We start from the raw sequence: 17,468 nt of genomic DNA, 5'->3' as shown, positions 1-17,468 counted from the left end.
TAAACTTTGAGTCTTATGTACAAATCGCAAATCAAATTCCAGTTAATATTTCGTCAGCACTTTTTCACATTCCCCATCCCCAGAGTGCAGAGGAGAGAGCCAGAATGAATGCTACTTACACTCTACTTGTGATGCATTGTAGAGCGCAGTGCAGCTGTTGAAATGGTAGGATGATGCCAGGATGTGGTAGTAGTTGGCAGGATTCAGGAAAATTCTGGCATGCCTTTCCACCTCAACAAAGTTAACCAGGCTAACTGTTGAAATTATCATCATTGGTTGTAGAAGTCCAAGATAACATCAAAACGCATTAAAGAATTGCAGAACAGAGCATCAGTAGTAAGATTTAGTTTTCCCATAGTTTTTGTGTGTAAAATTGCTGCAGTGAACATGACTGTTCTGTCAGGCACACAGAGACACTGCGGTGGCTGCCACACACACTCCACCTTCTCCAGTCCGCTCACCTGATACATCTTCACCTGCACATAGCCTATGTTTACACAGCCATGCTGTAAAAAATAAAACATTGCTTTACTGGGCTCGTCTGTGATTCGTCATGTCGGTGTCTCCCTCGTTCTGTGTCACCACACACACTTCTTTCCCTGTCATAGAGAGGCCGCCCGGGTTTCCAGCGTGACAGCTCAGGTGTGCCCTTGCCCTCACCAGTAGCAGACATGCTCTGAAGGAGCAATGCAATTATTTATTTTGCCTCCACCTTTAGATCGGACCGCTTTCTTTAAATGTCAAGTAGGCTACAGTCCTGTTTATGTGGTCGCTGCATTAACTGCAGCAGCAACACTGCTGTGGACACAAAACAGTATGTGCTTCCTGTCCTCACCCACAAACACCCGGATTTGTGTGTCATAAAAATCTCGGTCTTTTCAGTTGTTGCCTTGATTCAACATTCATGAGGTGCTTTGCATTGACCGATTATGGGGTGTTTTTTTTTGGGTGCATGGTATCTTTGGCTTTTGGCTGCACACTTTTTTACAAATGAGTCTCCTGGTCAGTGGGTGAAGGAGTGAGGATAGAGAATGTTGGCAGTGCAGATGAGCTGTCACTCATAAACTGTGTTTTCTGTGTCGCAGGTTTTGTGTTGTAAGTCTGCTGGCACAGTTATCACCAAAATGAAAATATTCACTTAATGAAGTGGTTCCTTAACCTTTTCTGTTATGCCCCCTTTCAGAAGCCACAAAAAGGCCATTCATGGCCCCCCACCCCTGGTAAAGTTAATTTAATTTTTATCAATCATTAATACAGGTGGTTGAAATAAACAAGATTAAGTTTAGCAAAATAGGATTGCCAGCATCAGAGCATTTTTTCTTGTTTATGTCACCACATTAATCGTTTTCTTTAGGTCCGCTCAACATCCACGACACCCATGAAGTGGTGATTTGAAAACCACTGAGTTAATGAAATTAATTGTTTTATTCTGCCGTCATAATTATTCAGTATTGCTTAAGCCATGTTGGTTGATAATTCAGAATTATTTCTGATGTGTAATTTGAATGCTGTATCAAATGACCATAATGTGGTTGCAGTTTGCTTTAATGTATGTTTAATGTTTAATGTGTACTTCAGCACATGTCTTCACACATTTCTCTTGCAGGACCCCCATGCAGAGGAGTTTGAAGATAAAGAGTGGACATTTGTCATTGAAAATGTGAGTACTAAATTATGTCTTTGTCCCTTTGTTCCCTCAGTCTTTATATTATTGCATTGACACTCTTATAGTGTGTGTTACTGCACTGCAGTTTTGTTTTTGCATATTTTTTTTCAACAAATGGGGGTGGGATTGGATGCCTTGCTCAAAGGCACCTGGGCTGTGATTTACAATGGCTGGTGATGACAAACAACTTTAAAGAAAAACAAGAAAAAGAAACAAATTTCTTATTCTCAGATAGGTGAATTTTTGTATTATATATGCAGGTTGTGCCTCCATGTGGTCAGGCTGCGCTATTACATGTGGCTCTGTGTGGTTGGTATTCCTCAGATTAAATCACAAGTGCTGATTTGCGTGTTGGTATACATACATGAATGACCACAATGACTGTTTAGCACAGATTTGTGTGTGTGTTTGTTTGTGGTAGCAACAACATTTCTACAAGCACTTGTGGAGTGTGATTTACAAACTTCATCCTGAGGCTACAAACGTCACGTGTGCTTGTAAAATATTGACTTGCAATGTGCAAAGTAGTACATAATTGCCAATGAGGTTTATTTATTTACTCAATGAATTTATTTTAATTTTGGGTGGGAGGGGCTATTGGTCACACTGCTATTCACAACAGCAGCAGCAGCAGAAGGATGAAGGAGGACAATAGCATGCCATGCAGGTGACAGCTTAGACTCACATTGAATAACCAAACAAGGAAGGTTGAGAAGAGAAGGATAGAGGAAAAGAGAGAGATTAAGATGGAGACTATTTTGTAGCAGTTGTCTGCCAGGAATCTGGAAACTTGCTGTTCAGAAGTGATTTCCATGCCAGCTCTGTAGTCTGCCTAAGTTATACAGACATGTTGGACAAATGAGGCCTTCGTACTTACACAGTTACTTTTTTGTTTTAGGCTTTAGTAGAATAGTTATGTAATTATTCAAAATGTATGACTAGGTCTTTCTGTGGATGTGAAGTTGTGTCTCCTAAACTCTTAAACAAATACTGTCTGCATTAGAATCAGTTAGTACTCAGTGACATTTAGTGTTTGGCAAGTTACTTCCAAAATGTAATGCATTATAGATTATGGATGGGTGAAGTTTAGCTATTTATTACCAATAATATTCATCATCTGTTGTCTCAGGAAGGTAAGGACACATTTCTGTCCACGGAACAAAGTCATAACAGAGCACTGGAGAGAGAGATTAACTACATAAAACTAATCCAACAATGTATTTTTTCTACCAGCGCAGTAAAGGTTTAGCTGTCTGATCTGAGCTTCTAGCTGTAAGAGACCGTTTTATTGCCTATTAGCGATCAGCTGATTGTCTCACATAGCCAAAACAGAGCGCTGGAGGGAGAGTAACTGCATGAAATTAAGCCAACTACATATTTTACACCACAAGCCAAAGCCAGCGTTGGAGAATAAACCAGTCCAACTAACCTTCCATTATTTTTCTACCAGGGCAGTAAAAGTTTAGCTGGCTGATGCTTCCATGCTCTAAGCTAACATTACAGTTTTATTGCCAATTAACGTTACTGATCAGCTGATTGTCTTGCTAACGTAACCGGCAAAGCCAACCCACAGGCTGGAGAATAAGTCGGTGACATATAGTTGCATTCATTTCATATTTCACACCACTGACATGGGAAACACCTCACCTCTCTGTGTGATTATGGCCAGCTTCAGGCTAAAGCTATCAAACAGCTGTAATTTGCATCGCCTAAAATTACCTGTCCAAGCATAAACGGACAACTTCAGCACCGCTTTGAAAACATCTGTCCCACATTATAGCAATAGGAATATAGGAAAATCCACAACATCCGTGATTTCTGCCGTCAGCTGTTTGTAGCCTATCTGTCCCGACTTGTCTGGCTTCATGGTATAAAGATCCACAGGCTGTCAGCTCTCGTGCTAAATAATGTGTGTGCTCGTTCATTTGTCCAAATGTCACTTCTCTTCTTACTTCTAATAAACCAGAAGTCTACGCAGAGACTGTATATGTATATAGTGACAGGCGTCGACACTGCCGGAATTATACAAGCAAAAGAAGAACGCTGTGATGATGAAACATGATGACAAAATACAGCGACCTCCATGGGTGGGGGGGGGGGTGGGGGTAAAAATGGCTCATTCTAAGGTAATAAAAACATAATGGTTCATTATGTAAGGTCTTTATACACCACTGAAAACATAGTTATGGATCTCATATTGCATTTCTGTCAATAGATCATCAGAAATATTACACACCGAACCTTTAAGAAGAGCCGAACTCCCCCATAGTTTGCACCCTGCCTACAATCTCGATCATCGGATTCTGGCAATTGGAAATAACGTTACTATTTTACTCATGGATTTGTTTTTCTACTGCCGAAATGTTTCTCAATGTTGGTGAATTATTAAAAAATAAACTACCAGTTAATTTCGGGGTAAAATGCATTGTAACGCGCGTTACTAAGATTGTAACAGGTATAATATTACAGTTCTTTTTTAGTAATACATTATATTACTACGTTACAGCAAAAAGTAATACACTGCTATAATTGTGTTACTTTTGTAACATGTTACTCCCAACACTGGTTACATTGGAGGTAAACATAACCACACATCTCAGTATCATTCTAATAATTAGGGATGCACTGAATATTCAGTCAAAAGACTGATTAAATTTTACCGAACAGTTACGTTGACATGTTGGCAGTGTGGAAGCATTTTAAAGTGTCCGAGAAAGACGCCAAAAATCGCCGTTTGCAGACACTGTTCTACTAAATTGTCTCCTAGCACATCCACTCCATCTGTGGCTGACTTCTTAGAAAAGGCAACAAACAGTCTGACCTGCTTGTCATGTTTCTGTCACTCGTTTGTGAGCTAGACGATTAAGCTACCTGCACCTACACTTGGAGTGCACACATATTCAAGCATTTATGGTAACTGAAATGGACCAGAGCGAGCTGACAGGCAGGTTGGCAACTTTATCCTGTCATTTTCTCTCTTTACAAAGACAAGTGTTGCAGTATGAGAGTCCTACCTGAAGAGAGGCTGTGAAGTCTTCATGTGATGCAATAAGAGACCCACATACAACATTCAAGATTAATTGGATTGTATTCACAGAAAGTATAAAACATATTATCTGTGTACATTAAAAGTAAATAGACACATGTAATAAAAAACTTGTTCGGTATTCTGCAATTGTTTTCATTATATTCGGCTTCGGCCAAGAATTTTCATTTCAGTTCATCCCTACTACTAATTGCCATATTGATAATGGTAATATCTATTGCTCTATGATTCTGTGTGATCAGAAGTCAAGATTTGCCTCAGAGCCATGTGTTTTTGACCGTTAGGGATTTACTTCAACAGGGTGGGTCCATGCTGTCCCAGGTGCTTGTCCTGGTCCTGTGACAGTCCTGTCCTTAAGTGCATGCTTTTGAAGTGTTTAAGTATCTCGGTCTGGTGCTCACATTTGGTTGTGTTGGTCAAGGTTTTGAAGAAGCCCAGTTTTATTAAAGAGGTCTCCAGGGAGTTTCATTCGAAGGACATGTTTCCCGTTAAGCCAGTTTCATGTTTCTGGTCAATGCGAGCCTTGACATGTGTTGCCAAAACTGCTGTGATAGTAAGAAGTGAAAAATGTCATACACCATTTGAAAAATTTTTACAGAGAGCTTATAAAGTTGTAGCTGTCATACACATTTTTAGCATTTTAAAGAGCTCTTACGTCTTAAGGAGTCTGTGAAATTACATTTGAGAGTGACAAAGTAAATAAATCTTTATTGTATACTTAGCCAACTTTCAAATGCTTTGATGTGTAAACTGTCGAGAGAGGGGGACATCACTAGTAATCAACAAGGATACACCTCCGAGAGTTGGTGACCTGGGGAGGTGCTTTGCTTCTGTCACTTTCTGTACACGTCAAGCTCAAAGGAACGACAACAGAAACTGCTCTACCTTTCTCTCTTTGATAAAAAGCTGAGAAGACAAGCAGGTCACCCGGTGTTCTCTGGCCAGAGCGTGGGATAGAGCAGAAAGAGAGCGAGAAAGGGAGAGAAAAAGACATGTTTGTGGGTTTGTCTGTGTCTCTGCATACCTGACTAATGATAGAAAGATCAAAGCCACACCAGTCCTCTGACAGCAGGAATGGAGAGCACAGAGGAGAGCGAGGGAGGGAGAATGCAACTTTATACCCTCATACACTCCAATGTGGAGGGAGAGCAATGATAAAGGGATGGCAAAAGTAAATGATATGTGAATGTAAATGATATTGTGTTCTTATTAACTTGTTAAAAAATAATAATCGGCAAGCAAATGCTGGTGTACATTTTTAGTAGTAGGTTTTTTTTGGAACCAGTTTTAGTCATTTCAATAAAAGACTTTGGCCTTCAAACCCTGTGGATCTTGTTAAAAATCCAAATATCTCTTTTCACTTTTTTGTGGCTCAGAGTGTTGACCTCTTCGGCTCTATGTTTTTTTTAAAATGTTGAAATCTAGCAGTTTTGGCTTAGTGTTTGTTTGATTACAGTCTTTTGAAGCTTCTCTGCGTATGCTAAATACCAAAAAAAAAATGAAGAATAGTAACAAAACCCTTGTAAACATTAGACAGATTCATTAATGGAAGATTTAGAAATAAGTTGGACTATTTTTCCTTATCACATGATTGCACTTCAAAACAACACGTACTGTAGCTTCATCCTTGAGGACCAATTTGTCTGGGACACGTCCTCATACTGCTGTGGTTTTGTCCTGGTTTTTAATGTTGCATTTATATGCTGCTTTTAGGAAATCTTTACAGAAGGTACACATGCGTTGGTAGCTTTTACATAAAACCCACAAAACTGTCAAGACATTTGTTTCCTTGTTTGTTTAGTACTTTGATTCTACCGATTGGTGACATGCACCTGTTGACTCTTTGAGTACTATCACCGTTACTTTCAATGTGAAAGTGATGGAGACGGAGTGAGAGAAATACATATGAAAGGTAAGCTTGCAAAGGAACAGCATCCTGCTCAAGTTACCATTCTCAACCTTGCATACAGTACGTATTTACAGGTGTAATGTTAATGTTAGTAAAAAACTATACTTAAAATAACTAAGTTAAGTTTTGTTCATGACTCATTTTATGCCTGAAACTTTCAGAAAGCCTGAACCAAGCCTTTTGATTTCAAAGATTTATTGTATTGTGCTGCTGGTTCCTAACAGAGCTGAACAACATTATTTAAATTGACCACAAGAGGGCAGTCTACCCTAAGATCTGTGAAAACCCTTTTTCAAACATTCTTCGTTGATCCTGTTGGATCACCCCCTTATGTCACCTGTGTGTTTGTGTTTGTCTGTGTATGTGTGTCATTAGGAATAGGAATATCTGTGTGTGGCTGCCTGTGCCTGTATGTCTGTACTGATGTATGTGTGAGGAAAGGTATAACGTTATCCAAACGTACTAAATATTTGCAAATGTCCTCTCATATTTTCTTTTGACTTTGCATGTGTGTGCATGAGTGTATAGACAGCTCCGATCCCCCACCTTCACCTTTCAGGCGTCTAAGCTAATATAAAGTCAGGAGGGATGAATGAATGCGGTAGTGAGCGCTGCTCTGAGGAGGAGGAACAGAGGAAGAGGAGAGGTGAGTTCTCCTGACCCCTCATCAGACGGCAGAGGAGAAAGGGGAAGAATACGCCATTGTGCCTGAGCGCCGGAGATGATGAAATTCAAGATCCCCGCGCTGTGGCTTCGTCTTAATCTGGGGGCCCAACCTCGCACTGCGCTAATCCCTCCCCGTCGAATTACTGGCCGTGGTTAGATTGTATTTTGTCATTGAAAATGGCAGTGTCAAACACTACCTTTTTCTCTCCTCTATTTGTTCGTCTGCCAAGGCGAATCGCATAATCAAAAGATGGGGGGAGAGAGGGAGAGGGCGAATAAGAGAAAGCGACGGAGAGAGAGAGTGAGAGGTGGCGGGCTGAAAATGGCTACACAGTAGTATCTCTAAATTGCATGCTACCCTTGCCTTTCACCCTTTTTCAAATGGGCCCGTATTATCAAAAAGGTGGGCAAATTGAGAGTCAAAAGATTGGATGGCTATATTTGAAGGCATTGTGCTGACTGGCTGTGTGTGTGTGTGTGTGTGTGTGTGTGTGTGAGAGAGAGCATGAGGGGGGGTTAATATGTGTATGTATGTCTTTGCGTATTCTCTCTGCGTTAGCATATCAACCAAAGCTGGAGATGACCAACTTCCCTCATCTTCAAAGCTTCGTGAAAGGATTTAAATAACACACAGCGCGTCTGCGCACACACACACACACGGCTGTTGTATTTAAAGTGAGAAGATATCATGTCTGAATACATTGAATATACAGTGATACACACTCCAAGGCCCTCTCTCCCTGCTTCTCCCCCATCTCGCTCCCTCCAAGTCATACTTCACCTCTTTCACTCACATTACATCAATGTCACTCAGAAAAGAAGGAATTTCCAAATCTATGGCTGCTCTGCCAAATAACCGCTCATGCTGTTTGACAGCCTGTCTGCTGCACATTTTAAATATCGATTTTGAAATTGCCACTTTAAGGACTCGTGGCATTTTTAATACTTCTTCACAATCACTCCATTTAGGGTGACCATGTTTTTCTGCTGCATAAAGGGAAACGGGTTTGTCCCACGCCCATGCAGAAAGGTTAGAAAAGCTGGAGAATACTGATCCTCACCGAAGACTGTTGATCTAGTCTTATTTGGAGTGCAGCAGTAGCTCGGTCTGTAAGGATTAGGTCGCCGGTTCTAATCCAGCTCGGACCAGAGTTGCGGAGCGTGGACTGGTAGCTGGAGAGGTGCCAGTTCACCACCTGGGCACTGCCGAAGGAGGCCTTGAGCAAGCTCCTGAGCCCCCAACTGCTCGGGGCGCCGCACTGACTGGCAGCCCCCTCACTCTGACATCTCTCCGTGTGTTGTTATGGGTTGTGTTTGTGCGTGTGTGTATTTCAGACCTGTGTGTATACTAACATAATAACAGAGTGAAAACATTGAGTTTCCCCTCCGGGGATTAAATAAAGTATATCTTCTTCTTCTACTACTTACATGTAATGTTTTTACATCCAAATTAAGGGGTGCGCGGACACTTTTTAAGTCATTACATTTGGAAAAATAACTGTTTAAATGCAGCATATATTCTGTAACACTTTGGCCATGTTGTTACAGCCTTCTTCTCCCCTTCTATCTCTTTCCTTCTCTGTTTCTTTCTCTCTTTTATTCCTCTCTCTGAGGTGATGTCCTGTCTATTGTGGACCTCATCCAACTCCATTAAGGCCATTTCCATGCCACATACCTCCCACTTACACACACTCATACAGTCACACACTGCCACATACTGACACTCACCCACTCACACACCCACACAAGCCGACCTACCTTTACACATATTCCCTTACACACACACACACACACACACACACACACACACACACACACACACACACACACACACACACACACACACACACACATCTCTCTCTGTATTGTAGTCATAGCCGTGGTTCCCCCCCCCGTCTGGAACACATTACGTAGGCCAGTGGCTTGTGAGCGCTGACTGGGCCTCGGGGAAGAAAAACACAATTATTTCAGACCTCGGCTATTCACGCAAAGGTGACAAAAGCTGGTATGAAGTATGAAATCCCAAAAGTTTCTCTCGTACCGAGGACGACAAATTGGGATTAATTTGCGCTCGTGTGCACGCGTGTGTCTCCAAAGTTTTCACCTTTGCTCGTTTTCCATTTCTTAAATAGTTTGGGAAATGAAAAGGCCTAATTTATTGTCAGAAAGAAGAGCGTGTGTGTTTGCTCATGTTGTTCGTGTGTGCTTACAGTACTAATATAAATAAAATATGCTTTATAGTTCAAAGCTGGAATGATGTAAATTACTGTGTGTGTGTGTGTCATTGTAGGAAGGGTGGGGGGTCCTTAGTATCGGCTCACACATTCACACACGCTTTCCAAATTAATTTAATCTAATTAATCGCCCTGAGGAGAGGCAACAGATGCTGGCGATTACCCCCTATGCCTGCACTCCCTGCCTGTTCGGGTACACACACACAACCACTAACACATAGTAAATAAGCACTAGAGGCGCACACACATATCTATTACAACTCTAAATGCTGCCGTTTTCTGCCTCTATGCAGCCAACATGTATGTAGTTTTGTTCATTGAAGCACATTCAGTATTTTAGGCTGAATAACAATATGAAGAGAGACACACATATTCTGCAACATTATACAGTAAATTACTCCACACAATTAAGCTCACAGCAAAAAACACATCCGTGGTTATATAGTGTGTGTATCTCTATCTTACTATGTGAAATTGTGTGTGTGTTGGTGAGAAATTGTCCCTGTGTCTGGAGAACTATTTGGGTGCCAGGTTTGTGTGTGTGTTAGTGGGTTGTAGGTGGCAATGGAGGCCGGGTGGTCCCTCCTGTCGCCCTAATAGGCTTACTGGCCCCTAATCCACACCACACCACCCCATCACATGGCTGGTCTGCTGACTAACTGCTACCACCACCATGAGGTGTGTGTTTGTGTGTCTGTAACTACGTCTTTGTGCAGGTGTCCTATTTGGATGTGACTGTATCTGTGTCTGAATGTGTGTGGTGGCCATTTGGGAGACTGTATATTTGTATTCTTTATTTTGTGTGTGTGTGAGAGAGAGAGAGAGTACAATTACTTGATGATTCATGATTAACAGAATTGATTAGTCTATAATCCAGCTTCTCAGATGTGAGAATCTGCTGCTTTTCTCTGCTTTATATCATTGTAAATTAAATATATTTGGTTCAGACAAAATAAAAACCATAGGATGTTACCTGAGCTACCTGAGGAACTAGTGCTGGGGCATTTCCATTATTTTCTGATATTTTATAAATTGAAAGATTAATTGGCTAAATGATAAAATAATCTACATATACTGTATATCAGTATTAAAAAGTATCCCTTTTTGCAGCTGAACCTTAAATAAATTTCTTCATATGTCTCTTCTAGCCCACACATTTATACACTCGCACACAACAGACACACAACAACAACAGCTTTTGGCACACTATCACTTGGCACACACCGTGTCTTCTGTGTGTGTGTGTGTGTGTGTGTGTGTGTGTGTTTGCTTACATGCATACATGCATGTGTTTGTTAATTAAACTGATTAAACTGTTGCCCCTGATGATGTGGGGCTCTGCTTTTGTGCTTGCATCATCTATTTCATACCGTCTGTTTTTTCTCTTTGTGTGTGTGTGTGTGTGTGTGTGTGTGTGTGTGTGTGTGTAGCTTTGTATTTAGTGTCTCTGCGTATTTTTTTGTCTGCTTAACTGATTTATCTTTGCCCTGTTTATTCTTTAGTCTTTCGTCCTTGTGTTCTTGTATGCCCCCCGCATGCTGTGTGTGTGTGCGTGCCATATGCATACAGTCCGTGTGTATGTCCTTAGGTTTGCATGTGTGACTTTGTATTTGTGTGTTGTGTGAGCAAGTGTGTCTTGTCCCACTGGTCCAGGTTGTGACCTCGGCTTTCATCTCCTTAGTCTGAGGCTCCTGCAGCCCACTGTGCTCCGCTCCTAGCCAACAACGCAGCAGATGTCACCAGACACTGCAGCGAACACACACAGTCAAATGTACACTATAACCTACACACAGTGTCTCTCTTTCATATATATACACATAGGCACACACAGGCTCGCAACATGTGTACACATACAGTATAATATAATCTCAGACAGACTTGCACCCTATCTCACACACACACACACACACACACACACACACACACACACACACACACACACACACACACACACACACACACACACACACACACACACACACATTCATTTGTAGCCCGTACACACTCATGCAGAGTCTAAACTGGCCCAAACAGGTTTTTGTTTTGCCTCATACAGTGTGACGTTTGACCCCAAAATAAACATCAAAACACACGTGTCACCTGGGAAATATCCGTATACCCACCTGTGTCCTTCCAATGATATGTGTGTTTGGTTTGACTCGAGATGTTGATTTTACAAACTGCGGCTCACACCGTGTTTATTATTTTGACAAAACTTAAATGGATGGTGATGATCATGATGCATCTCACCACTGTGAAATATACACTTGACGCACAGAAGAGGACTGCTAGTTTACGAGGCCAAAACGAGATGAGATATTGTGATTGGTAGAAAACTAATTACAGTACTGGTTTAATGAGGTTTACCTGTAGGTGTCCTGCTTTTTATTTGTGGTGGTTAGACGCCACTCAGGCTGACTGAACAGTTCTTTCATGTATATCAAATGGGAAAAACACATCGCTATCTGCGTGCCATGGCATTTTTCTATGGTAAGGCCCCATCCACAATACTGCGTTTTGGTTTTAAAATGGAGACCTTTTGCTACGTTTGCACCTCCCGTCCAGCCTAACGGCAAAAACAAATACCTAAAACGTTTGGAAAGGCTTGCTGACCCCATTTTTCATTTTGAAACTCCAGAGGGCGTTTTAGTGAAGACAGTTGAAAACGGAGGACTTTAGAAACAATTATGCAGACGCTTGCGCTCGGCTCTCTGATTTGGTCTTTTAAGTCATGCAAAGCAGACACACGGCGCTACTGACAGTTTTTGACTTGGTATTTTTATTAAAATATTCAGTATTCAACACTTATCTGCCTACACTTGTACTGTGTATGTTGCCGTTTACTTTGCGACGACTCCCAGTCTGTTTTCCACCGCCACATTCCCGTGTTACATTCAGTAACAGTCCCATCTCGTTATTGGTTCATGCAAAAAAAAAAATCTGGTTTGATTCTTCATATTACTTTATTTTTTTGCCAGATCTTCTGTAACTACGGCATAGACCATCTGCTTCATGTCTACACCGGCATGCACATGCCCTTTGTACGTGAACGGCCTCTAGATGTGCGTTTTCAGTCGTTTTAATGTAGACGGAGATCAACTCAAATGCTGGTGTGGGTGGAGAATGTATTCATTTTAATTATCCGTTTGTAAACTAAAATGGAGTAGTGTGAATGGGGCCTAAGACCTAACTCGAACTGAGTGTTTAAAACTGCAAATCTTGGACATCCTCATATTCAAGAGGTTTTTGACACGTCACATAATCTCAATGTCTGTGGTTCAATTCCAGGTGGCAACTTTTATTGCTTAAATGTATAACTCACGAAGGTCAACTATCAGTAGAAGTTTAAAATTACAGAAAACAACATGTATTACAATAAAAATGTCAGGGACTTAATAGTATATTGACTCAAAAGAAGCCAATTTCTGTTACAGTATGGTGATCGCTGTTTTCCCAGGCCAAGCCTGTGTGGGCCCTGCAGAGGCTGCCAGCTCACCGTGTAGAGGCTTGTGCCAGTCTAGAAAACAGGCTGTACCTCCTCTCTCATTACTGCTTCTTGTCCCCACGCTGACCCAGAAGACACACGCTGACTCACACACATCTGAGCATTCAATACCCACACACACATTCACCTACAAACCCAGGCTGGCAAGGTTCGGCAAAGGTGTCTACTGTATCAGGGTTTTTTTTGTTGTTTTTTTGTGGAGGGGTTGGTGTAAAATGAGCCCTTGAAACAGCGGGGAGGAGAGGAGAGGCTGGGAGAAAAGATGTGGTGAGGGAGTAGTAAGGAAGGAGGTTGACTGAAATGCTGTTTGTTCAAGGGGTGTTAGTTGTTGACTGACTTGTAAACACCTTGCCACTTATTAAATTGTTCAGTGTGTGTGTGTATGCAAAACCTGATATGCAACCACACATTGAGGGGCTGCAGGTGAGCACTCAAAGTGCAGAACATAAACAAAAAAAGTTGAATCATTTCTTTCCTATTATGCTGCCATTTTCCACAGTCCATGTCTCACGGTCTTCTGTTTTTTTTTAAATTACTTCTGAGAAGTCGTGAGATCACGGAGTTGTGCGTTGTGGATTGCCACACCCTCTGTTATCAGTTAAATCCGAGGTCGTCCTCTGTCACTTCATGGCTTCACATCCTGTCACTTGCCCTCTTCCTCAGCCTAGTCCAATCAGGCGCTTCGTCCCCGTCTTCATCCTCATCTCACCTTGTTTTTGGTGTCATGTCTTACGTGGCGATGATGGGTGGTCAGACAGTTCTGATGCGTGATTGGACGACAACAACAGTGGAACTGTTAATAATCTCCGTCTCTTGGTTATTTATTGTTCCTCCATGCGACTTAAGATGGCTGCTCGCGATGGAGACAGGCCTGTGTGGCCCGCAAAACACTGCCTGTCTGCAAATCCCCCTGTTTATCCACAAGCTTGACCCGCTGGGCCTGCATGTGTGGGTTGCTCGCTCCATATATATATGTGTGTGGGTGTTGGCCGCGAAAGAATTTGTGTGTGCAAGCTGAGAGAGTTTATGATGAACTTAGGTTAAACTTGTGTGTAGGGCGACATTATCTCCTTAAGATCCGCTCACTGTGTGTGTGTGTGTGTGTGTGTGTGTGTGTTGTATATGCATTTTAGGGAGTGAGCACACAAACACACACACAGTTTCTGGCAAAATGAGGCGACTGTTCTGCTAAGTGGCAATGAATAGGGTCTTGTGATGTGCTCTGATGCCAGTGCTAAGCCAGCCACTGACAGTTAGACTGATCCCCAAACATGTCTCTGTCTCTGTTTGGGATATAAATCTGTACTTGGAGTACCACACCTAGAGAAAATGGGGTCAGGAACTCAAAGTGATTTGCAGTAAATGCATTGTACACCCATGGGTGTAGTGGCAAAAGACACAGTCCCTCCATGAGAGAGCTGCTCATATCGGATGTGTCAAAATATGCTTAGAAACGTTTTTATATGCAAAAGTGAAACGATGACTTCGTCACAGAAAAACACAAAATCCGCAACATTTGCACTGTATTTAGCTTCTCTTTTTTAAAATGTCTTAAGGCAATGCTTGTCTTATCAGTTGACAGGAGTAGAATGCCTGCAGACCCTTGCACCCCCTTTAATGCTTATTGGTTATGAGTCATGTATGAATCTGAAAATTAATGGTTATTCTCTTGTTTCACTGTTACTAAATCACTCTGAGAAAGATCATAGACTAAATGGCTCATCTGCAACATACACATTTAGATATGAGGGGGAAGCTGTTTGTGTAGATGCACACAAGAATTGGGGAACCCTATTGTTCTTTCGTGGAACAAGAATTTCAAAGAACAAGCGCTCACCCATGCGCACACATACACACACACTGAGGCACACCAGCTCCTTATCCAATCCCTCCACTAATTCCCCCTTGGTAGAAGGTGTTCATTGTTTCTCTTTCATTCTAATCTCTCCCTCTCCTCTTTTTAAAATCCATATTAGATTCTTTGAGTTGGCCACAATCAGGGGCACTGAAGCAGAGCATCACCCTGCTAATGCTCTTTGTCTCCCCAGATTTGTCACTTAGCATGGAGAGTACACCTTTGTCATGGAGCAGGGTGGGAGAGAAGCAGACTCTCACTTGGAGCAATTGTTTCTTGTCACAGGCCATCTTAACACCCCCCTCCCCCTTACGCAAATCAGCTTTGCTCTGGATTAGGGCCCTATCATAGCTTTGTCAGATCTCAACAGCCTGCCTAAAACAGCAAAAACAAACAGATCCTTAAAGTGAGAATTGAGATTCCTCACAAAATCCTTGTTGTCTTTACCTGGAAATCATCATTTGATATCTCGTGAAATATAGTTCTTGACTGAGATCTTGCTGCATGTTTTATCAACCAAACCTTTGAGCTTCTTAGCACCCTCTGTTATCTGGTAGTGATGCTAAAACAAGTTGGGAGGAGAATAGAGTCAGGAATGGGATGATTTCAATTTCATGAAAATCTATCATTGTTTTAGTTGCATGCATAGTGTCTAGAGGTGTTCCTACCTTTAAAACATAGGCTTAAATAGGAATTTAGTGGACGAACTGAGTGTAAATGGTCGGAGAGGATTCCTGGGAAGACAGTTAATGTTTTCCCTCTCTAGTTCGCATCTAAAGCACTTTTTAATGCTGTTTCACACTGTTCTATGACTAAAACCCAGTATTGTTATCAGTTTGTACTTGCCAGAGGATATGTTCTTGCTTTCAAAGTGACAAATTGAAAGAGATTTTGTTGTGTGTGTGTGTACTATAAAATGAGGTGAAAGCTCACAAGAACTTGGACGGTCAGCCATCAGTCAACACAGCACACAACCACTCCGACGTCTTTCATGCACTAAAATCTGTCCTAACGTCATACATGTACACACATGGACACAGATTTCGCTGGACACACACCTCCATCGATGTCCGCCACCGTGCTGAATCTGCTGTCCTCATATCTGAACGGCTGCTTCATGCAGGATGGAGTAATCAATCCCAGATACGGTAGCTGGAGGTATTGGCTCAGTGGCTGTGTGTGTGTGTGTGTGTGTGTGTGTGTGTGAGATGATGTTATTGGCCATTTTAGGCCTTTACGATGGCAAGAGATGGTGAAATGGTGGGAAAAGTGATGAGCAGGCACTTCATAGACCAGGGATGAACTCCAGCTATAATCCTGTCGACCTATATCTTTCTCTCTCTCTCCCCCTCCCTCCCCCTCTTGGCTCTGTCTTTCTTTCTCCATCATCCCCTCTCCCTCATTTTCTCCATCGTTCCCCTTCTCCCTACTTTTCTTTCCATCTCCTTGCTATCCACCTCTCTGTCTTTCATTTTCATCTTTTCTACCCTTCTCTCTTTCCATTTCTTGACCACCCCCTTCTTTCCAGCTCCCCCCATGTCCCTTTCTCTCTCTCCAGCAGAAGTGCAGAGCCAGGGCTTTTGCCAGCTGGTAATTTATTTTCCCATTAGCCCCCTGTCTGAAGTGCATGCTCTGGGTCTGAGTGTCTGTGGGGGGCACTGAGGGCCACCCAAAAGAAAGACCCGGAGAGTCGAAGAGAGGAGGGCACCCTGGACACACTGATAAGACGAGAGAGGGGGGAAGCATGGTGGGAGGGACAGAAGTGAAGAGAGGAAGAGAGGATATGAGATACTAGATTGGTGTCCATCTAAGCTTTTTCGCTTGTTATGAATTATGATGCAGATTCAATTACGCTAATTAGAAAAGCTAAATGAAAATGGCAGATTTCAGTGGAAAGATTCCTGTTGAAGTGATTAGTCAAAACAATAGGAAAGTAATTGACACAGTTGTGATAATCAGTTAATTGTTGGTAAATGTCCAGTGCAGTTAGTATCAAGTGTGTGCCAGGTGCATCTCAGAAATATATCCTCAAACAGAGCCGACATAAACATACACTCAAGTCAAGTGTGACCTCGTTAGGAAAGTCAGGGAGTAAGAAGAAAGCCAGATGATTTTGTTTTTGTGGTTACAGTGAATATCCTTACGCCTGCTGACGTGAGTTCATGCTGTTTGGTGTAGAGATGATAGCATGTATGTGTGGAGGTTTCATTAACGTTGTTGCAGTTCTTTAGTGTATTTCTGTGTGCGCTTGGCTTGGTGTTGCAAGCTAGCAGGAGATTAGTCCCCAATAAAACAGTCTCCTCTCCCAGTTAGGATTAGACCTTTTAAGGGCTGGTCGGTTTGTGACTCTCCTCCTTTCATCTGCTGCCATCAGAGGCAACCCTGCATTAAAGGCATTCCTCTCTCTCTCTCTCTGTCTCTCTCTCTCTCTGTCTCTCTCTCTCTCTGTCTCTGTCTCTCTCTCTCTCTGTCTCTCTGTCTCTCTGTCTCTCTGTCTCTCTCTGTCTCTCTCTCTCTGTCTCTCTCTCTGTCTCTGTCTCTCTCTCTCTCTCTCTGTCTCTCTCTCTCTCTCTCTGTCTCTGTCTCT

The 17,468-nt window shown here is 42.2% G+C and overlaps 1 protein-coding gene across 5 annotated transcripts in view; it reads left to right on the top strand.

The window, feature by feature from the left end:
- ehbp1 (EH domain binding protein 1) overlaps positions 1 to 17,468 on the top strand; it is a 153,731-nt gene that overhangs the window by 25,933 nt on the left and 110,330 nt on the right. For all 5 annotated transcript variants that reach the window (XM_046070419.1, XM_046070421.1, XM_046070418.1 and 2 more), the window contains one exon: positions 1,607 to 1,660. In XM_046070419.1, coding sequence (XP_045926375.1) covers positions 1,607 to 1,660 — 54 coding nt within the window. The remainder of the gene's footprint in view (positions 1 to 1,606; positions 1,661 to 17,468) is intronic.

The sequence above is a fragment of the Micropterus dolomieu genome, linkage group LG15, assembly GCF_021292245.1.
Source record: "Micropterus dolomieu isolate WLL.071019.BEF.003 ecotype Adirondacks linkage group LG15, ASM2129224v1, whole genome shotgun sequence".
Classification (NCBI taxonomy): domain Eukaryota; kingdom Metazoa; phylum Chordata; class Actinopteri; order Centrarchiformes; family Centrarchidae; genus Micropterus; species Micropterus dolomieu.
This window is presented reverse-complemented; position numbering and strand designations above follow the sequence as displayed.